This window comes from Aquarana catesbeiana, linkage group LG06, assembly GCF_042186555.1.
Source record: "Aquarana catesbeiana isolate 2022-GZ linkage group LG06, ASM4218655v1, whole genome shotgun sequence".
Lineage (NCBI taxonomy): Eukaryota > Metazoa > Chordata > Amphibia > Anura > Ranidae > Aquarana > Aquarana catesbeiana.
The window spans coordinates 132,400,691-132,415,895 of record NC_133329.1 but is presented as its reverse complement, the minus strand read 5'-3'; the positions used below and the strand labels follow the sequence as shown (position 1 = coordinate 132,415,895).

At 42.1% G+C, this 15,205-nt stretch overlaps 1 protein-coding gene across 2 annotated transcripts in view; it reads left to right on the top strand.

The window, feature by feature from the left end:
* LOC141148936 (cytochrome P450 2K1-like) overlaps positions 1-15,205 on the top strand; it is a 54,332-nt gene that overhangs the window by 13,783 nt on the left and 25,344 nt on the right. For both annotated transcript variants that reach the window (XM_073636834.1, XM_073636833.1), the window contains one exon: positions 12,278-12,445. In XM_073636834.1, the coding sequence (XP_073492935.1) occupies positions 12,278-12,445 (168 nt within the window). The remainder of the gene's footprint in view (positions 1-12,277; positions 12,446-15,205) is intronic.

Below are 15,205 nucleotides of genomic sequence, written 5' to 3'. Positions count from 1 at the left end.
TTGATCCAAAGAAAGGGCAAAAAACCCAGCAAAGCATGATCCAATTTGCTTCAGCAGGGGAGTAAATTCCCTGGATCAACTTTACCTATGTTAGTACTCATTTATATTATGTACATTTAGGAAAGAATCCAGGGCTTTTTTAAAGTAATCTACTGAGCTGGATGGAACCAGCTCCTGAGGAAGTCTATTCCACATTTTCACAGCTCTTAGTATGAAGAAATCCTTCCATATTTGGGGTTAAATCTCTTTTCCTCTAGACGTAAAGAGTGTCCCCTTGTCCTTTGTGATGACCTTAAAGTGAATGACTCAACACCAAGTTCACTATATGGACCACTTATGTATTTATACATATTGGTCATATCTATCCTTAATCTCCTTTTCTCAAGAGAGAATAAATTCAGTTCCTCTAATCTTGCATCATAGCTGTCAGGTCACCTGAGTCCAAGTGACAGATGCACCCCGTTGGGGTTAGGAGTGAACCACAAGGTAGTGGACCCTACGGCTGACTGCTGCGGATGGAACTCTGGGTGGTTCAGGAAGGCAGGTCCACTAAAGCAACAACACAGATCCCACTGGGAGCTAGAGCATAAGATTCCCCAGGGCGCGGAGTCTAAGAGCCAGCAGGTGTTCACCAGAGCCTCTAGTGGTGAGGATGGACTGTGCTGCAACTGGCTCCAGGTCGGGGGCCCCCAGGGTCTCCCAGATCACGCTCACAGTAGGCTACAGGAGGACAGAGAGGAAGCAGTAGTCCAGGACAACAAGGGATAGGAAGGAGATAAGCCAAACGTCAGGGTGAATAGCAGACAAGAATAGACAGAGAACACGCCAAAAGGTCAGGGTCACAAGCAAGCAGGAACAGTCAGGAACAAGCCAAGATCAGTAAACAGTATCAGACGTAGGGCACAGAGCAATGAGCACACGGAAGCCAAATCACAATAGTTGATCAGCAGGGCTGGCTTGCAGTGCACAGGTTAATATAGAGTTCCCTGATACGGGCTGGGGTGGAGCCATGCTTTGAGGAGAGATTATTTAAGCAGCCAGGTGAGAGTGGCTGGCCCCTAAAGGTGAACACATGGAGGAGAGGTAAGCTGACAGACAAACATTACTGCATAACCATGAGAATAGCTGAGCTCCTCCATGTCTCTTATCAGTTGGGTTGCTCTTCTCTGCACGTTCTCCAGTTCCACAATATCCTTTTTTGTGAACTGGAGCCCAAAACTGAACTGCCTATTCTATATGAGGTCTTGCTGATGATTTGTACAAGGGCAAAATGATCTCTCTCTCTCTGGAGTCCATACCTCTCTTAATACAATAAAGTATTTTGTTGCTTTGGAAACTGCAGCTTGGCATTACATGCCATTATTAAGCTTATGATCTACAAGAACACCCAGATCCTTCTCCACCATTGATTCCCCCAGTTACTCCCTCTAGTATGTATGATGCATGCATATTCTTAGCCCCCAAGTGCATAACTTTACATTTATCAACATTAAACCTCACTTGCCACATAGTTGCCCAAAATAAACTGTGCATTAAGGTCGGCTTGTAAGTTGGAGACATCCTGTAAGGATGTTATTCCACTGCATAGCTTGGTGTCATCTGCAAAGACTGAAATGGTACTTTTAATCCCAGACCCTATATCATTTATACATATATTAAAAGTCAAGGGTCCCAACACTGAACCTTGGGGTACACCACTAACAACCCTAGACCATTCAGGGTATGTATCATTAACCACTACTTTCTGAATTCTGTCTTTTAGCCAGTTTTCTATCCATTTCTAAACAAGCCTGTAGAAATTATTTTACACATTAGCTGTGTGTGGGGAACTGTGTCAAACGCTTTTGCAAAATCCAAGTATACTATGTCCAAAGCAACCCCTTTGTCTAAACTTTTACGTACCTCTTCTATTGCTTAAAATATTTTTTTTCCACCAAGAATTCATCTATGTAGTCTTTTAATAAACTCTCCAGTATCTTCCCCACTATAGAATATAAACTAACAGGTCAATAGTTACTCAGTAAAGACTTTGATCCCTTTTTTTAATATAGGCACCACATTGTTCTTATGTAAATCCAGTGCTACTATTCCAGTCATTAACCACTTCAGCCCCGGAAGGATTTACCCCCTTCCTGACCAGAGCACATTTTGCGATTTGGCACTGCGTCGCTTTAACTGACAATTGCGCGGTTGTTCGACATGGCTCCAAAACAAAATTGACGTCCTTTTTTTCCCCACAAATAGAGCTTTCTTTTGGTGGTATTTGATCACCTCTGCGATTTTTAATTTTTGCGCTATAAACAAAATAAAAGCGACAATTTTGAAAAAAACGCATTATTTTTTACTTTTTTGCTATAATAAATATCCCCCAAAAATATATTAAAAAACATTTTTTTTCCTCAGTTTAGGCCGATACGTATTCTTCTACATATTTTTGGTAAAAAAAAAAATTGCAATAAGCATTTATTGATTAGTTTTTGCAAAAGTTATAGCGTTTACAAAATAGGGGATAGCTTTATGGCATTTTTGTTAATAATTTTTTTTTACTAGTTTTGGCGGCAATCAGCGATTTTTATTGTGACTGCGACATTATGGCGGACACATCGGACATTTTTGACACATTTTTGGGACCATTGTCATTTATACAGCAATCAGTGCTATAAAAATGCACTGATTCCTGTGTAAATGACACTGGCAGTGAAGGGGTTAACCACTAGGGGGCGGGGAGGGGTTAAGTATGTCCTAGGGGAGTGATTCTAACTGTCAGGGGGATGGGCAGTATGTGTGACATCACTGATCTCTGCTCTGATGACAGGGAGCAGAGATCGAATAACACTGTCACTAGGCAGAACGGGGAGATGCTGTTTACAACGGCATCTCCCCGTTCGTCCTCTCCGTGAGGCGATCGCGGGTATGCCCGTGGCGATCGAGTCCGCAGGATCCGCGACCCGACTCACGGAGATCGCGGCAGGTGCGCACACAGCGGCAAATTCAAAGTAACGTACGGGTAAGTTACTTTGCGCAGCCGTGCCATTCTGCCGACGTATATCTACAGGAGCCAGTCGGGAACCGGTTAAAGAGTCCCTAAAAATTAGAAACAATGGCTTTGAAATGACAGATCTCAATTCTTTTAGGGATCCATGGGTGAATGCCATCTGGTCCAGGTGCTTTATTCACTTTTATCTTGTCTAAAGATTTCTGGACCATATCAATTTTGAGCCATTGTGGATCATTTGGGAGTGTCAATATAATTCCCATTATGGTCTGTGAGCTGAAGAAGGTATTTAAAAAATTTGTCTTTTCTTTGTCCCCGGTCACCCACTCTGTGTTGTTTTGTAAAGGGCCTACATGCTCAGATCTGACCTTTTTACTACTGTTATATTTGAAGAATTTTTGGGGGTTTGTCCTACTATCTTTTGCAGTCTGTTGTTCATTTTGAATTTTGCAGCCTTGATTTCCTTTTTACGTATTCTGTTATATTCTTTGTAACATTTAAACGATGATAGTGTTCCTTCATTTTTATATTTTTTTAAAGCTCTTTTATTATTATTTAGAACTACTTTAACCACCTGAGCTCAGGAAGATTTAACCCCCCTTTTGACCATTTTTTGCAATGCTGCACTGCATTATTTTAACTGACAATTGTGCGGCCATGGGACACTGTACCCAAATAAATTTTATGTCCTATTTTTTACCACAAATATAGCTTTCTTTTGGTGGTATTGGATCACCTCTGTGGTTTTTATTTTTATATTAATATAAACAAAAAAAAGACCGACAATGTTGAAAAAAACTATATTTTTTACTTTGTGCCATAAAACATATCCAATAAAATTTTTTTTAAAAATCTAATTTCTTCATCAATTTAGGCTAATATGTATTCTGCTACATATTTTCGGTAAAAAAAATGCCAATAGGCGTATATTGATTGGTTTGTGCAAAAGTTATAGCGTCTACAAACTATGTGATATTTTTATTTATTTATTACTAGTAATGGCGGCAATTAGCAACTTATAGCGGGATTGCGATATTGCAGAAGACATTCTGACACTAACTGACACTTTTTGGGAACCAGTGACACTAATACAGTGCTCAGTGCTGAAAAAATGCACTGTCACTGTACTAATGACACTGGCTGGGAAGGGGTTAACATCTGCACATCACATTGTGTGAAGTGCTTTTACTAGGGGAAGAGATGGAATTTATTCCCTGCTTTGCAAATTCCATCACTTCCTCCCTGTCAGAACAGCAATCTGCCTTGTTTACATCGGCTGGTGTCGGCGAACATCGGGTCCCTGGTACCCGTCGATCAGCTTCGGCTGTACCCGGAAGCGCGGGATCACGTGTATATATACGTGATCCAGTGCATAGCTGCCACTCTGTAGCAGTAAAACTGCTATGGGGTGGTCGGCAAGTAGTTAACTTTGGCCAGGAGCCACATAGGTTTTATTTTTAGCCTTTTAAACTTATTGCCCATGGGAATATACTTTGCAGTGAGTTTGCATACAGTCTTTTTGAAGAATTCTCATTTCTGCTCTGTGTTCATTGTTGCCAATATTCCCTCCCAGTCTAAGTCTTGGAGAGCAGTGTTTTTTTTTTTTTTATCTTTCCGTATGTGTCTGTTGCTTACAGCTAATATTCAACTAAATTGTGTTGTGGTCACTGTTACCCAGATGTTTTTTTATATGAACATAGTAAAAAGCTCTGCATGGTTTGAGATTACCAGGTCCAGCAGAGCATCATTCCTAGTTGGGGCCTCTATGAACTGGACCATAAAATTGTCTTGTAATAGGTTTATAAATTTTTGCCCTTTAACTGTTCCAGCAGTGCCATTATTCCAGTCAATTTCCGGGTAGGTAAAATCCCCCATTATTATCACCATCCCAGTCTCTACCTCCTCATTAACACTGGATGGCCTATAACAAACTGTAAGGCTACTTTCACATTGAGGCACTTTTTAGAGGCACTATAGCGCCTGTAAAGCGCCTCTCCTGTCACTTCAGTGTGAGAGCCCGAGGTCTCTCACACTGGATCGGTGCGCTTGCGGGACGTTAAAAAAAGTCTTGCAAGCAGCATCTTTGAGGCGCTTTAGGAGCGGTGTATACCATTTAAATCAGTAGGCAGCGCTGCCAAAGCACCTGCAAAGCACCAGGGCAGCGGCGCCTTTAACCCTTTATTCTGCTGCTAGCGAGGGTTAAAAGCACCCCGCTAGCAGCTGTAAAGCGCCGCTAAAACGATGGTAAACTAGCAGCACTTTACCGCCGATGCCACTGCGCCTCAGTGTGAAAGTGCACTTTTGTAGTACGTACACCCATATGCAATCCCATCCATAATGCTTCAGCCTCATCACACTCTCCATCAACTAGGTCCTCTTTCACACTCGCTTTGAGATCTTTTCTCACATAGAGACAAACACCACCACTTTCTCCACCACACACTGGGGTTGATTTACTAAAGGCAAATAGATTGTTCACTTTGAAAGTGAAGTTGCACTTTGCAAGGGAATTTCCCCGGAGCTTAATGAATGAGGTGAAGCTCTGCTGACTTTCATCATCCAATCATGTGCAAGAATTTTTAAAAAAATTTTCCTTGCATGTGATTGAGTATTCGTTACAAAGTGAAATTTCACCGCATTCACTAAGCTCAGTGGAAAACTCCCTTGCAAAGTGAACAGCCTATTTTCCTTTATAAAATCAACCCCATTGAGGGAGTGAATCTCATTAGCAGGGACAGAGCAATGCATATAAACGGCCGGGTGGGCATTTTGTCCTTCTGAGTGGATGTTGCTGAACGTCCCTCAGAAGATACAGCGCCACACGGCCACGCGATCCCAGTGTGCCTGTGTTTCCCGGACACAGTGCAACAATGCTTGGCAGGAGTGCTCTGTAATTGGCCCTCCTGATCACATGATGGCTGTGTCCAATCACAGCCATCATGTAATGTAAACAGAGCCATTGTAACCAAGATTGGCTCTGCTTCTCCTCACACACAGCCTATCAGTGAGGAGAAGGAGAGACGATCTTTGCTGTCAGCCGGGGATCAGTGAGTTTTAAACCATTTTTTACAGATTTTTAAACACTGATCACCCAGCTAGTGTCCCCAAACAGTGTCCTGTCAGTGTCCTGTCACAGTGTCCCCACACAGTGAAAAACACCTGTCACACATCTGTCCTAGTAAAATCATCTGTCCCAGTGAACATCTGCGCACATCTGTCCCAGTGATCATGTGGTGTACATCTGTCCGTGATCATCTGCCACATCTGCCCCAGTGATCACCTGCCACATCTGTCCATGATCATCTGCACACATCTGTCTGTGATCATCTGCCACATCTGTCTGTGATCATCTGCGCACATATGGCGCACATCTGTCTGTGATCATCTGCCACATCTGGTGCACATATGTCCGTGATCATCCGCCACATCTGGCACACATCTGTCCATGATCATCTGCCACACCTGGCCATTATCATCGGTGCACATCTGTCCATGATCATCTGCCACATCTGTCCCAAGATCATCTGCCAAGTCTGTCCCAGATCATCTGCCACATCTGTCCCAGTGAACATCTGCCATATCTGTCTCAGTGAACATCTGCCACATCTGTCTCAGTGAACCTGCCACATCTGTCTCAGTGAACATCTGCCACATCTGTCTCAGTGAACATCTGCCACATCTCTCCCAGTGATCACACAGTAATCAACATCTGTCACACATCTGACATATCTGTCCCAGTGATCTGTCAACATGGCTAAAAGATTATTCAGCAGTGAGGAGGCTTTCCATATACTCCAGAGTATGTCGCACAAGAGTAACGGGGGAACTCTCTCTGTCAGACTCGGATAGGGAGTATGTGCCAGTGGAAAGCAGTGGCTCTAAAAAAGGAAACTGAGGAGGACAGAATCCTAACAAGGAGGCTCAGGGGATTTGAGGAGGCGCAGGCATCCACCAGCGGTGCAAAAAATCCTGAGGCATCCATCAGCAGCGCAATTAGAGCCCTTGCACACTGGGGCGGTTTGCAGGCGCTATTGCGCTAATAATAGCGCCTGCAAACCGCCCCAAAAGTGCCGCTGCTGTGTATCCAGTGTGCAAGCCCCGAGGGCTTGCACACTGGAGTGATGCGCTGGCAGGACGGTAAAAAAAGTCCTGCCAGCAGCATCTTCGGAGCGGTGAAGGAGCGGTGTGTATACCGCTCCCTTACCGCTCCTGCCCATTGAAATCAATGGGACGGCGCGGCTATACCGCCGGCAAAGCGCCTCTGCAGAGGCGCTTTGCGGTGGTATTTAACCCTTTCTCGGCCGCTAGCGGGGGATAAAACCGCCCCGCTAGCGGCCGCATACCGACGGTAAAACGCCGCTAATAATAGTGGCGTTTTACCGCCGACGCCGCCCCCCGCCCCAGTGTGCAAGGGCTCTAAATCCTGTGGCATCCACCAGCAGCACAGCACTCCAAGATAATGGGCAGGCATCCACCAGCAGTTCTGCAAGTCCTTGTGCAGTGGCAAGCACAAGCAGAGCAACATTCCCAGACGCTAGTAACGGGACTTCCCATCCACAACAAGGCAGGGCCCATACTAGCCTCCCAGATGTATTATTATATCCCACATGGTTGCCTGCTACTTTGGCAGAACCTGTAATTCCCCCTTTTACAGCGCAGCCAGGCCCTTAGATACAAACAGAAAATGTAACCCCAAATTATTATTTCCATTTGTTTTTCACGGATGATCTGCTGAATTACATTGTGGAGCAGCGTAATCTGTACGCCAGGCAACATATTGCCAGCAATCCTCATTCTTCCTATGCCCGCCTGGTGTTTGGAAACCCCTCACCGTGGAAGAATTTTAAATTTTCCTTGAACTAACCCTGAACATGGGACTGACAAAACAAAATGAACTCCATGGCTACTGGTCTACCCAACCTATCCATCATATGCTAGTCTACTCTTCTTTGATGCCCAAAGCCCGTAACAAAATAATAATGAGATTATTACATTTCAATAATAATGCCCAGTGCTTCCCTCAAAATCATGCTGATTATAATAAATTATTCAAAATTTGGCCCCTAATCATTTTTTTTTTGCTCTAGCTTCAAGCAAATGTTTACCCCTGATATAAATATTTGTGTGGATGAATCCCTAGTTCAATTCACTGGAAGACTTGGCTTCAAGCAATACCTCCCTAGTAAACAGGCAAAATATAGGGTTAAATTTTACAAGGCATGAGACAGGGCCACGGGTTATACTTATGATTTCAACATTTATGAGGGAAAGGACAGCCTGGTGGAACTTCAGACAAGATGAGGTCTCACATCCAGAAGCCAAAATGTGTACAGTATATGAATGAACAGCTGATGCAGCCCTACTTGGCTACCAGCATATCACTGTTTAGGTATAAAAAATTTGCCATTTATTTGATTCAACTAGCCCTGTTCAATTTGAATGTTATTTCCAAGTGCGTACAAAGATCCCTAACCTAAAACCTAAATCTAAAATTTCAAGAGGACGTTATTACAGCCCTTCTTTATCCGCATGGCCATGCCCTGAACAAATTTACTCTGATATATCAGCCAGACTTCACAAAAAGCACTTCCCCGATATCCTCCCTCTTTCCCAAACAGGCCGCAAACCCCCAAAAAATGTCATGTATGTTCAAGCAAAGGGATTCGCCATGACACCCGATACTACTGTCCCCAACGTCCCTCCCAGCCAGGCCTCTGTATTGGAGAGTGCTATTGGATCTATCACACTTCACTATTAGTGAAGTATATGTGAAGTGAAGATATTTTTCCAGTTTCCACTAGCTGCTATTTCTGTGTATGACCCAGACTGTTTATTGACTGTGAAGTGAAGATATTTTTCCACTTTCCGCTATTTCTGTGTATGACCCGGACTGTTTATCTACTATGCCTCTGCCAACCACGTTTCTGCCTTCCACGTGAATTGACCTCAGCCTGGTAAATGACCATGCTTTTTGCCTGCTTCCTGAAGTGATCGTTTGCCCTGCTTCCACCTCGGGTCCTTGAAGCCTCTGGAGATGGAGACAGAGACTTGGTGGACACTGAGTGGCACAGGTTCCAGGGGTGTAGCCTTAGTCCGACATCTGAGCTGAGGTCAAGTCCAGTTTGGCAAAGAAGTATAAATGGGTTAATCAGAAGAAGAATGGTCATGATCCAAGCCGGGGTCAGTTCCAATCTGGCAGCTGAGTACAAAAAGGGGCAAAGAAGTAGAATGGTCAAGGTACAAATCCGAGGTCAATGGCAAGCAGTAATCAAGAGTAGTCAAATAGGTTTCCAGGTCACAACAAATTCAGACAGCTCACACACTAGCAGAGGAACAAGGGGGGACTGAAGATAAAACAGCAATTTGACAGTGTCTGGGCTGGGCTTATATATAGAGAAGTTTGAGGTCACTTCCCGTGCGCCTACTGGGCATTTTCCCGCCTTTTTACATCAGGTTGAGGTCACTTCCTGTGCGCCTCCTGGGCATTTTCCTGCCTTTTTCCATCAGGTCTTCTGCACAGGTGCGGGTTGGCACACTGAGGCGTCTTTGGTGCATGCTCAGTTGGCAATTTCCTCTTGCGGCAACGTGCCATTGGTGTATGCGTAGTAAGCCCTGGACTTTTACAACAACACAGGGGTCTCACTTATGTGAAGGGCGCCAGAATAAATATTCAGAGTGAAGAAAACTTTTTTCTCCGGGTATTTATTTTTTCTGATTCGGATCTGATGACTCGGAGGCTTTGAAGAGATTTTGATGGAAAGAAGCCTTTACCCTTGTCCTCAGGTCTTACCTGACCGAGGCTCTAAGCCTTCTAGTGCTGCCTGCTGCCACCTAAACTGGCCATATCTCTGCCTGCCACCTGAAATGGCCATGCCTCTGCCTGCCACTTGAACTGGCCATGCCTTTGCCTGCCACCTGAACTGCCTGTTTATGGACCATGTTCTTGCCTACTACCAGGACCAATATTTTGGCATATCTCTGCCTGCTGCCTGGACAATTTCCTGGACAATTCCTTTGGCTGTCTGGACCAATGCTTTGCCTGTGCTGGGACAGTATTCCTGCCTGCTGAAACCACAGGTAATTATTTTTATTACCCTTTGCTCAGCAGGATGTATTTTGGGGTGTAATTCTTGGTATGTGTTATGCCCCATACACACGATCAGAAATTCCGTCAAAAAAAATTTGGATGGTTTTTCCGATGGAATTCCACTTAAGCTTGCCTTGTATACACATGGTCACACAAAAGTTCTCTGAACTTTCGACCGTCAATGCGGTGACGTACAACACTACAACGAGCCGAGAAAATGAAGTTCAATGCTTCCGAGCATGCGTCAAATTGTATCCGCGCATGCGTGATTTTTTGCACGCCTAAATTGCATACAGACGAACGCATTTTCGGATAGGAACTTTTTCCGACCAAAAAATAGAGAACCTGCTCTCAATCTTTTGCTGGCTGGAATTCTGCCAGCAAAAGTCTGATGGAGCATACACACGGTCAGAATTTCTGACCGAAAGCTCACAGCCGACTTTTGCTGGCAGAATTTCTGATCGTGTGTATGGGGCCTGAAGGTGCTACTTGCATGTTGGGCCTATGTATGTGGCCAGGCTGTGGAAAAGTCTCACACATGTGGTATCTCCATACTCATACACTGAGTAGCAGAATGTATTTTACAGTGTCATTCTTGGTATGTACATGCTATGTCTTATAAATATTTAAAAAATTGACAACTTTGTGTAAAAAATAAGTTTTCATTTTCTTTCCCACATTTTCCAAAAACGTGTGGAAAAAAAATGACATGTTAAAAAGGCTCATTATGCCTCATAGAATATACATTAGGGTGTTTGTTGGTGTTTCCATTGTCCTGGTGGTCCAGGGCCTTCACAAATGTGATAGGTAGTCAGGACATGAAATGTGTAATTTATGCCTTTAGAATGCCTGACGGTGCTACTTGAATGTTGGGCCTCTTTATGTGGCCAGGCTGTGGCAAAGTCTCACACATGTGGCATCGCCATGCTCAGGAGGAGTAGCAGAATATATTTTAGGGTGTAATTCTTGGAATGTACATGCTATGTATTAGAAATATCTTATAAATTGACAACTTTGTGTAAAGAAAAATACGTTTTCATTTTTTTCCACATTTTCCAAAAACTTGTGGAAATGACATGTTCAAAAGACTCATTATGCCTCATATAATATACATTAGGGTGATAGGTAGTCAGGAAACTAAATGTGAAACTTATGCTTCTAGAACACCTGATGGTGTTCCCTGCATGTTGGGCCTCTCTATGTGGCCAGGCTGTGGAAAAGTCTCACACATGCGGTATCGCCATACTCAGGAGGAGTAGCAGAATATATTTTGTGTAATTGCAAGTTTACCTATGCCATGTGTGAGAAATAAATTAACTTGACAATTTTGTGGGAAAAAAAAAATCTTAATTTTCCAAACAATTATGGGCAAAAAAATGCAACTTTAAAAAACCCATCATGCCCCTTACTAAATATCTTGGACTGTCAACTTTACAAAAAGGGGTCATTTGGGGGAGTATTTGTACTGTCCTGACATTTAAGGGCCTCAAGAAATGAGGCAGTCAGTACATCAGGATTGATCCATTTTCAGTGATACGTGGCATAGCTTGTAGACACTATAACTTTAACACAAACCGATTATAATACACTTATCAGGATTTTTTTTACCAAAGACATGTAGCAGAATACATTCTGGCAAAAATTTATGATGAAATTAGATTTTATTGGATTTATTTTAAAACAGAAAGTAGAAAATATTGTTTTTTTTCAAAATTTTCACTTTTTTCACTTATATCGCAAAAAAATAAAAAACCCAGCGGTGAATAAATACCACCAAAAAACAGCTCTATTTGTGTGAAAAAAAATGATAAAAATTGAATTTGGGTACAGTGTAGCATAATTGCCATTCAAAGTGTGAGAGCACTAAAAGATGAAAATTGGTCTGGGAAGGAAGGGGTGAAAGTGCCAAGTATTAAGGTGGTTAAAGTTAATAAATATTTTTTAAGAACAGTCCTGTGGATTCCTTATATAATGCAGAAATGACTCTGCAGTTCAGGTTATAATATATATATATATAAATATATATATATATATATATATATATATATATATATATATATATATATATACAGTATACATATATACTCTCCAATTAGAACATAGAGGTAGGCTGGATGTACTTTGGCATAAGTGTGAACAAAACGCAAGTGAGCATAAAGCCAGATATTCTAAGTATTGCTGATTTGCTTCCCCAGATATATAACTACTTTCCTCGCATCTCGGCTTTTTTTGGCATACATAATAAACTCGAGCAAAACACAAAGGATATTTGTGAGTTTATTTCAAAACGCATTAAATATCAGAAAAAGGAGTTTGATACAAATGCTATCTCTGGATATGTTGATGCATACCTTATGAAGCAGGTAAGTACCTTCTCCATTTATATATGTTATTTGAAAATCAAAAGAAAATCTGTGCTAGGTCATAGATAATAGTAAAGAGAAGCAGCCACTCTAACAACTATGATACCAGCTGTAAACAATAGGATTCAAATGAGAAGCAGCGATAAAAATCCAAATATACAAAGTGTAACAAATAATATCCACATAATAAATCCTCTGTGTAATTAACACAAATGAAGGTGCAAAAATCATGCAATAACTGAACATTCAATATCATTATTGGTGAAAATACAATCAAATAAATATATCAATGTGCAAAATCTTGAATTAAATTTAGGCAAAGTATTTTCAATGGTGAACAAAAAATGTCCATAAAGTGCAAAAATGTTGACAAGGTTAACCGACGAGCCCCAACACCAAACACCAACACTTAGCAGACGCCTCTCACCAGATAGCGTGGACCACACATTATAATGGTCATGAAAGCATGTGTAAACCCGGCATCTGCAATATGCAGTGGCTGCTCAACAGTAGCTCCAAATATATCAAAGATAAAGAAAATAAACAAGCATAGTGAAGCCTGTTTACATTTAAATCCCTTTATTTAAAATGTATAAGAAGTACCTCAAATCGCTTGTATACAAGCAGAACGAATCAAGTCCCAGCAGGCTGTCGGCTTGTGAAACAGGGAGCTGGCTTAGCGTGCGTGATGTCATCAGAATTTGGGATTTGTTTTTGGATTGGCCCATACCCACGACATCGCGCTCTAAGCCGGTACTCGCGGGCTTCACTATGCTTGTTCATTTTCTTTATCCTTGATTTATTTGGAGTTACTGTTGAGCAGCCACCGCATATAACAGATGCCGGGGTTAACACATGCTTTCATGACCATTATAATGTGTGATCTACGATATCTGGTAAAAGGTGTTTGCTAAGTGTTGGTATTTGGTGGTGGAGCTCATCGGTCAACCTTGTCTACATTTTTGCACTTTATGGACATTTTTTGTTCATCATTGAAAGTACTTTGCATATATCTTTAATTCAAGATTTTGCACATTATTATGCAGTATTTATTTGTTTGTATTATCACTGTCACATGACCCCGTCACACGCCGCTTGAGTGCATCCGTCAGTACCGCTTCCTCCAGTCTGGACCCTCAGATATCAGATATTACAGCCACATATTGTAACTAAAAAACAGGCGAGACTAGCTCAGTTACACAGCTTGAATATGGAATGATTTATTGGACAAGTATACAGCCTTTTTATACAATTGAAAAGTATGTCAGTCCCCACATACACACAGTAACCCAAATATTTACCCAAAACATCACACAATGGTTTAGCTAATGAGGTAGGGCTGAGCCATGGCTAATCCCATCCAACCGGATGACTCAGATGTCACATTGCAGACCAGCCTTGACGACTTCAAGCTAACTGCAGACAATACACATTATCATAAGCATAAACACAGAAAACCTTCAAACAGTAGCAGAAGACCTAATTACAATTAACAATACAAACAGTGATCTCATCTCCCCCTCCTCAGCCTAGTAGGCAATAGACTATTACAGGAGTCCCCAGTAGCAGACTCTCTGGCTCCAGAGGCCAAGGTGACCAGCTCTTTCAATTAACGTGTATAGTTCAGATTCAAACAAACCAGGAATAGTCTTTGTATATTTCCTGGGAGATATTGTGGATAAATATTGCTGTTCCATTTTAAGTAATCCAAGTCACATTCTAAATGTCCATTATTTTCTTATTCACCCTGTGCTCCTAATAGACACAGGCTTACTTAGACATAGGAGGTGCATGGGGAGCTGAAGCAAGGGTTTCCCAACCTCTCCAAGGGATTCTGGGTTCCACCAGCCCCCTGCCCAAAGTGACTCCCGTCACAATCACCAATGATGATATTGAATGTTCAGTTATTGCATGATTTTTAGGTGATATTTTGTTTTATTTTTTTTTAACCTATAACATTGAACTTCATTTGTGTTAATTACACAGATGATTTATTATTTAGATATTGTTTGTTACACTTTATATGTGTTATTTGTTTAAGCTATAAAAACTGAATTACTTTGTTTTATTTGGATGTTGCTTCGTACTTTGAGAACTGACTGGTATTCCATGGGAGGTCACTTAGAACATTCCAAACGTTTTCTACACCCTGCTTTTACACTCCCTAATAGGAAGTCTCTTACATGGTAGCCTATTCCTGACAGTGCATTCTTACTTTAACAGGTCTGTCAATTTTTAGCAGGGTACTCTCTCTACAACAGTACTATCTGTTTCTAAAAGGGTTTATCATGATATTCTTTGTCTAACAGAGCCTTCAATATCATGGTCTCTCTCTTTACCAGTGCAGGGTCTCTTTTTTACTCTTAGGTTCCATTCACAGTTCCTGATTTGGAATCGTGGGCAGAATTGGCGCTGCAGAACGCTCAACATGCGTTTGGGGGCCTTAATGGCACCCCAAATGTAATGTGATTCTGCCGCGATTGTCGTGCGACAATATTGCTGCAAACCTCGCCTTTAAAAATTGTATGAAGCTTGTCACCTGAAAAGGAGCAGGAGCTTCTTTTCGGGTGACAAACAGGCATAGAGCAGCACATTCAACTGAATGGGCTGGCCCCTTTCCGATACACAAAATCATGTGTAAATCACTCAAACGAAATTGAAAATAAGAATACGGCTTTAAAGGGCAGTCTCTCTCTAATGCCCTGTATATACGGGCGGAATTTTCGACCGGACTGGTCCGGCGGAACGAATACCTCAGAC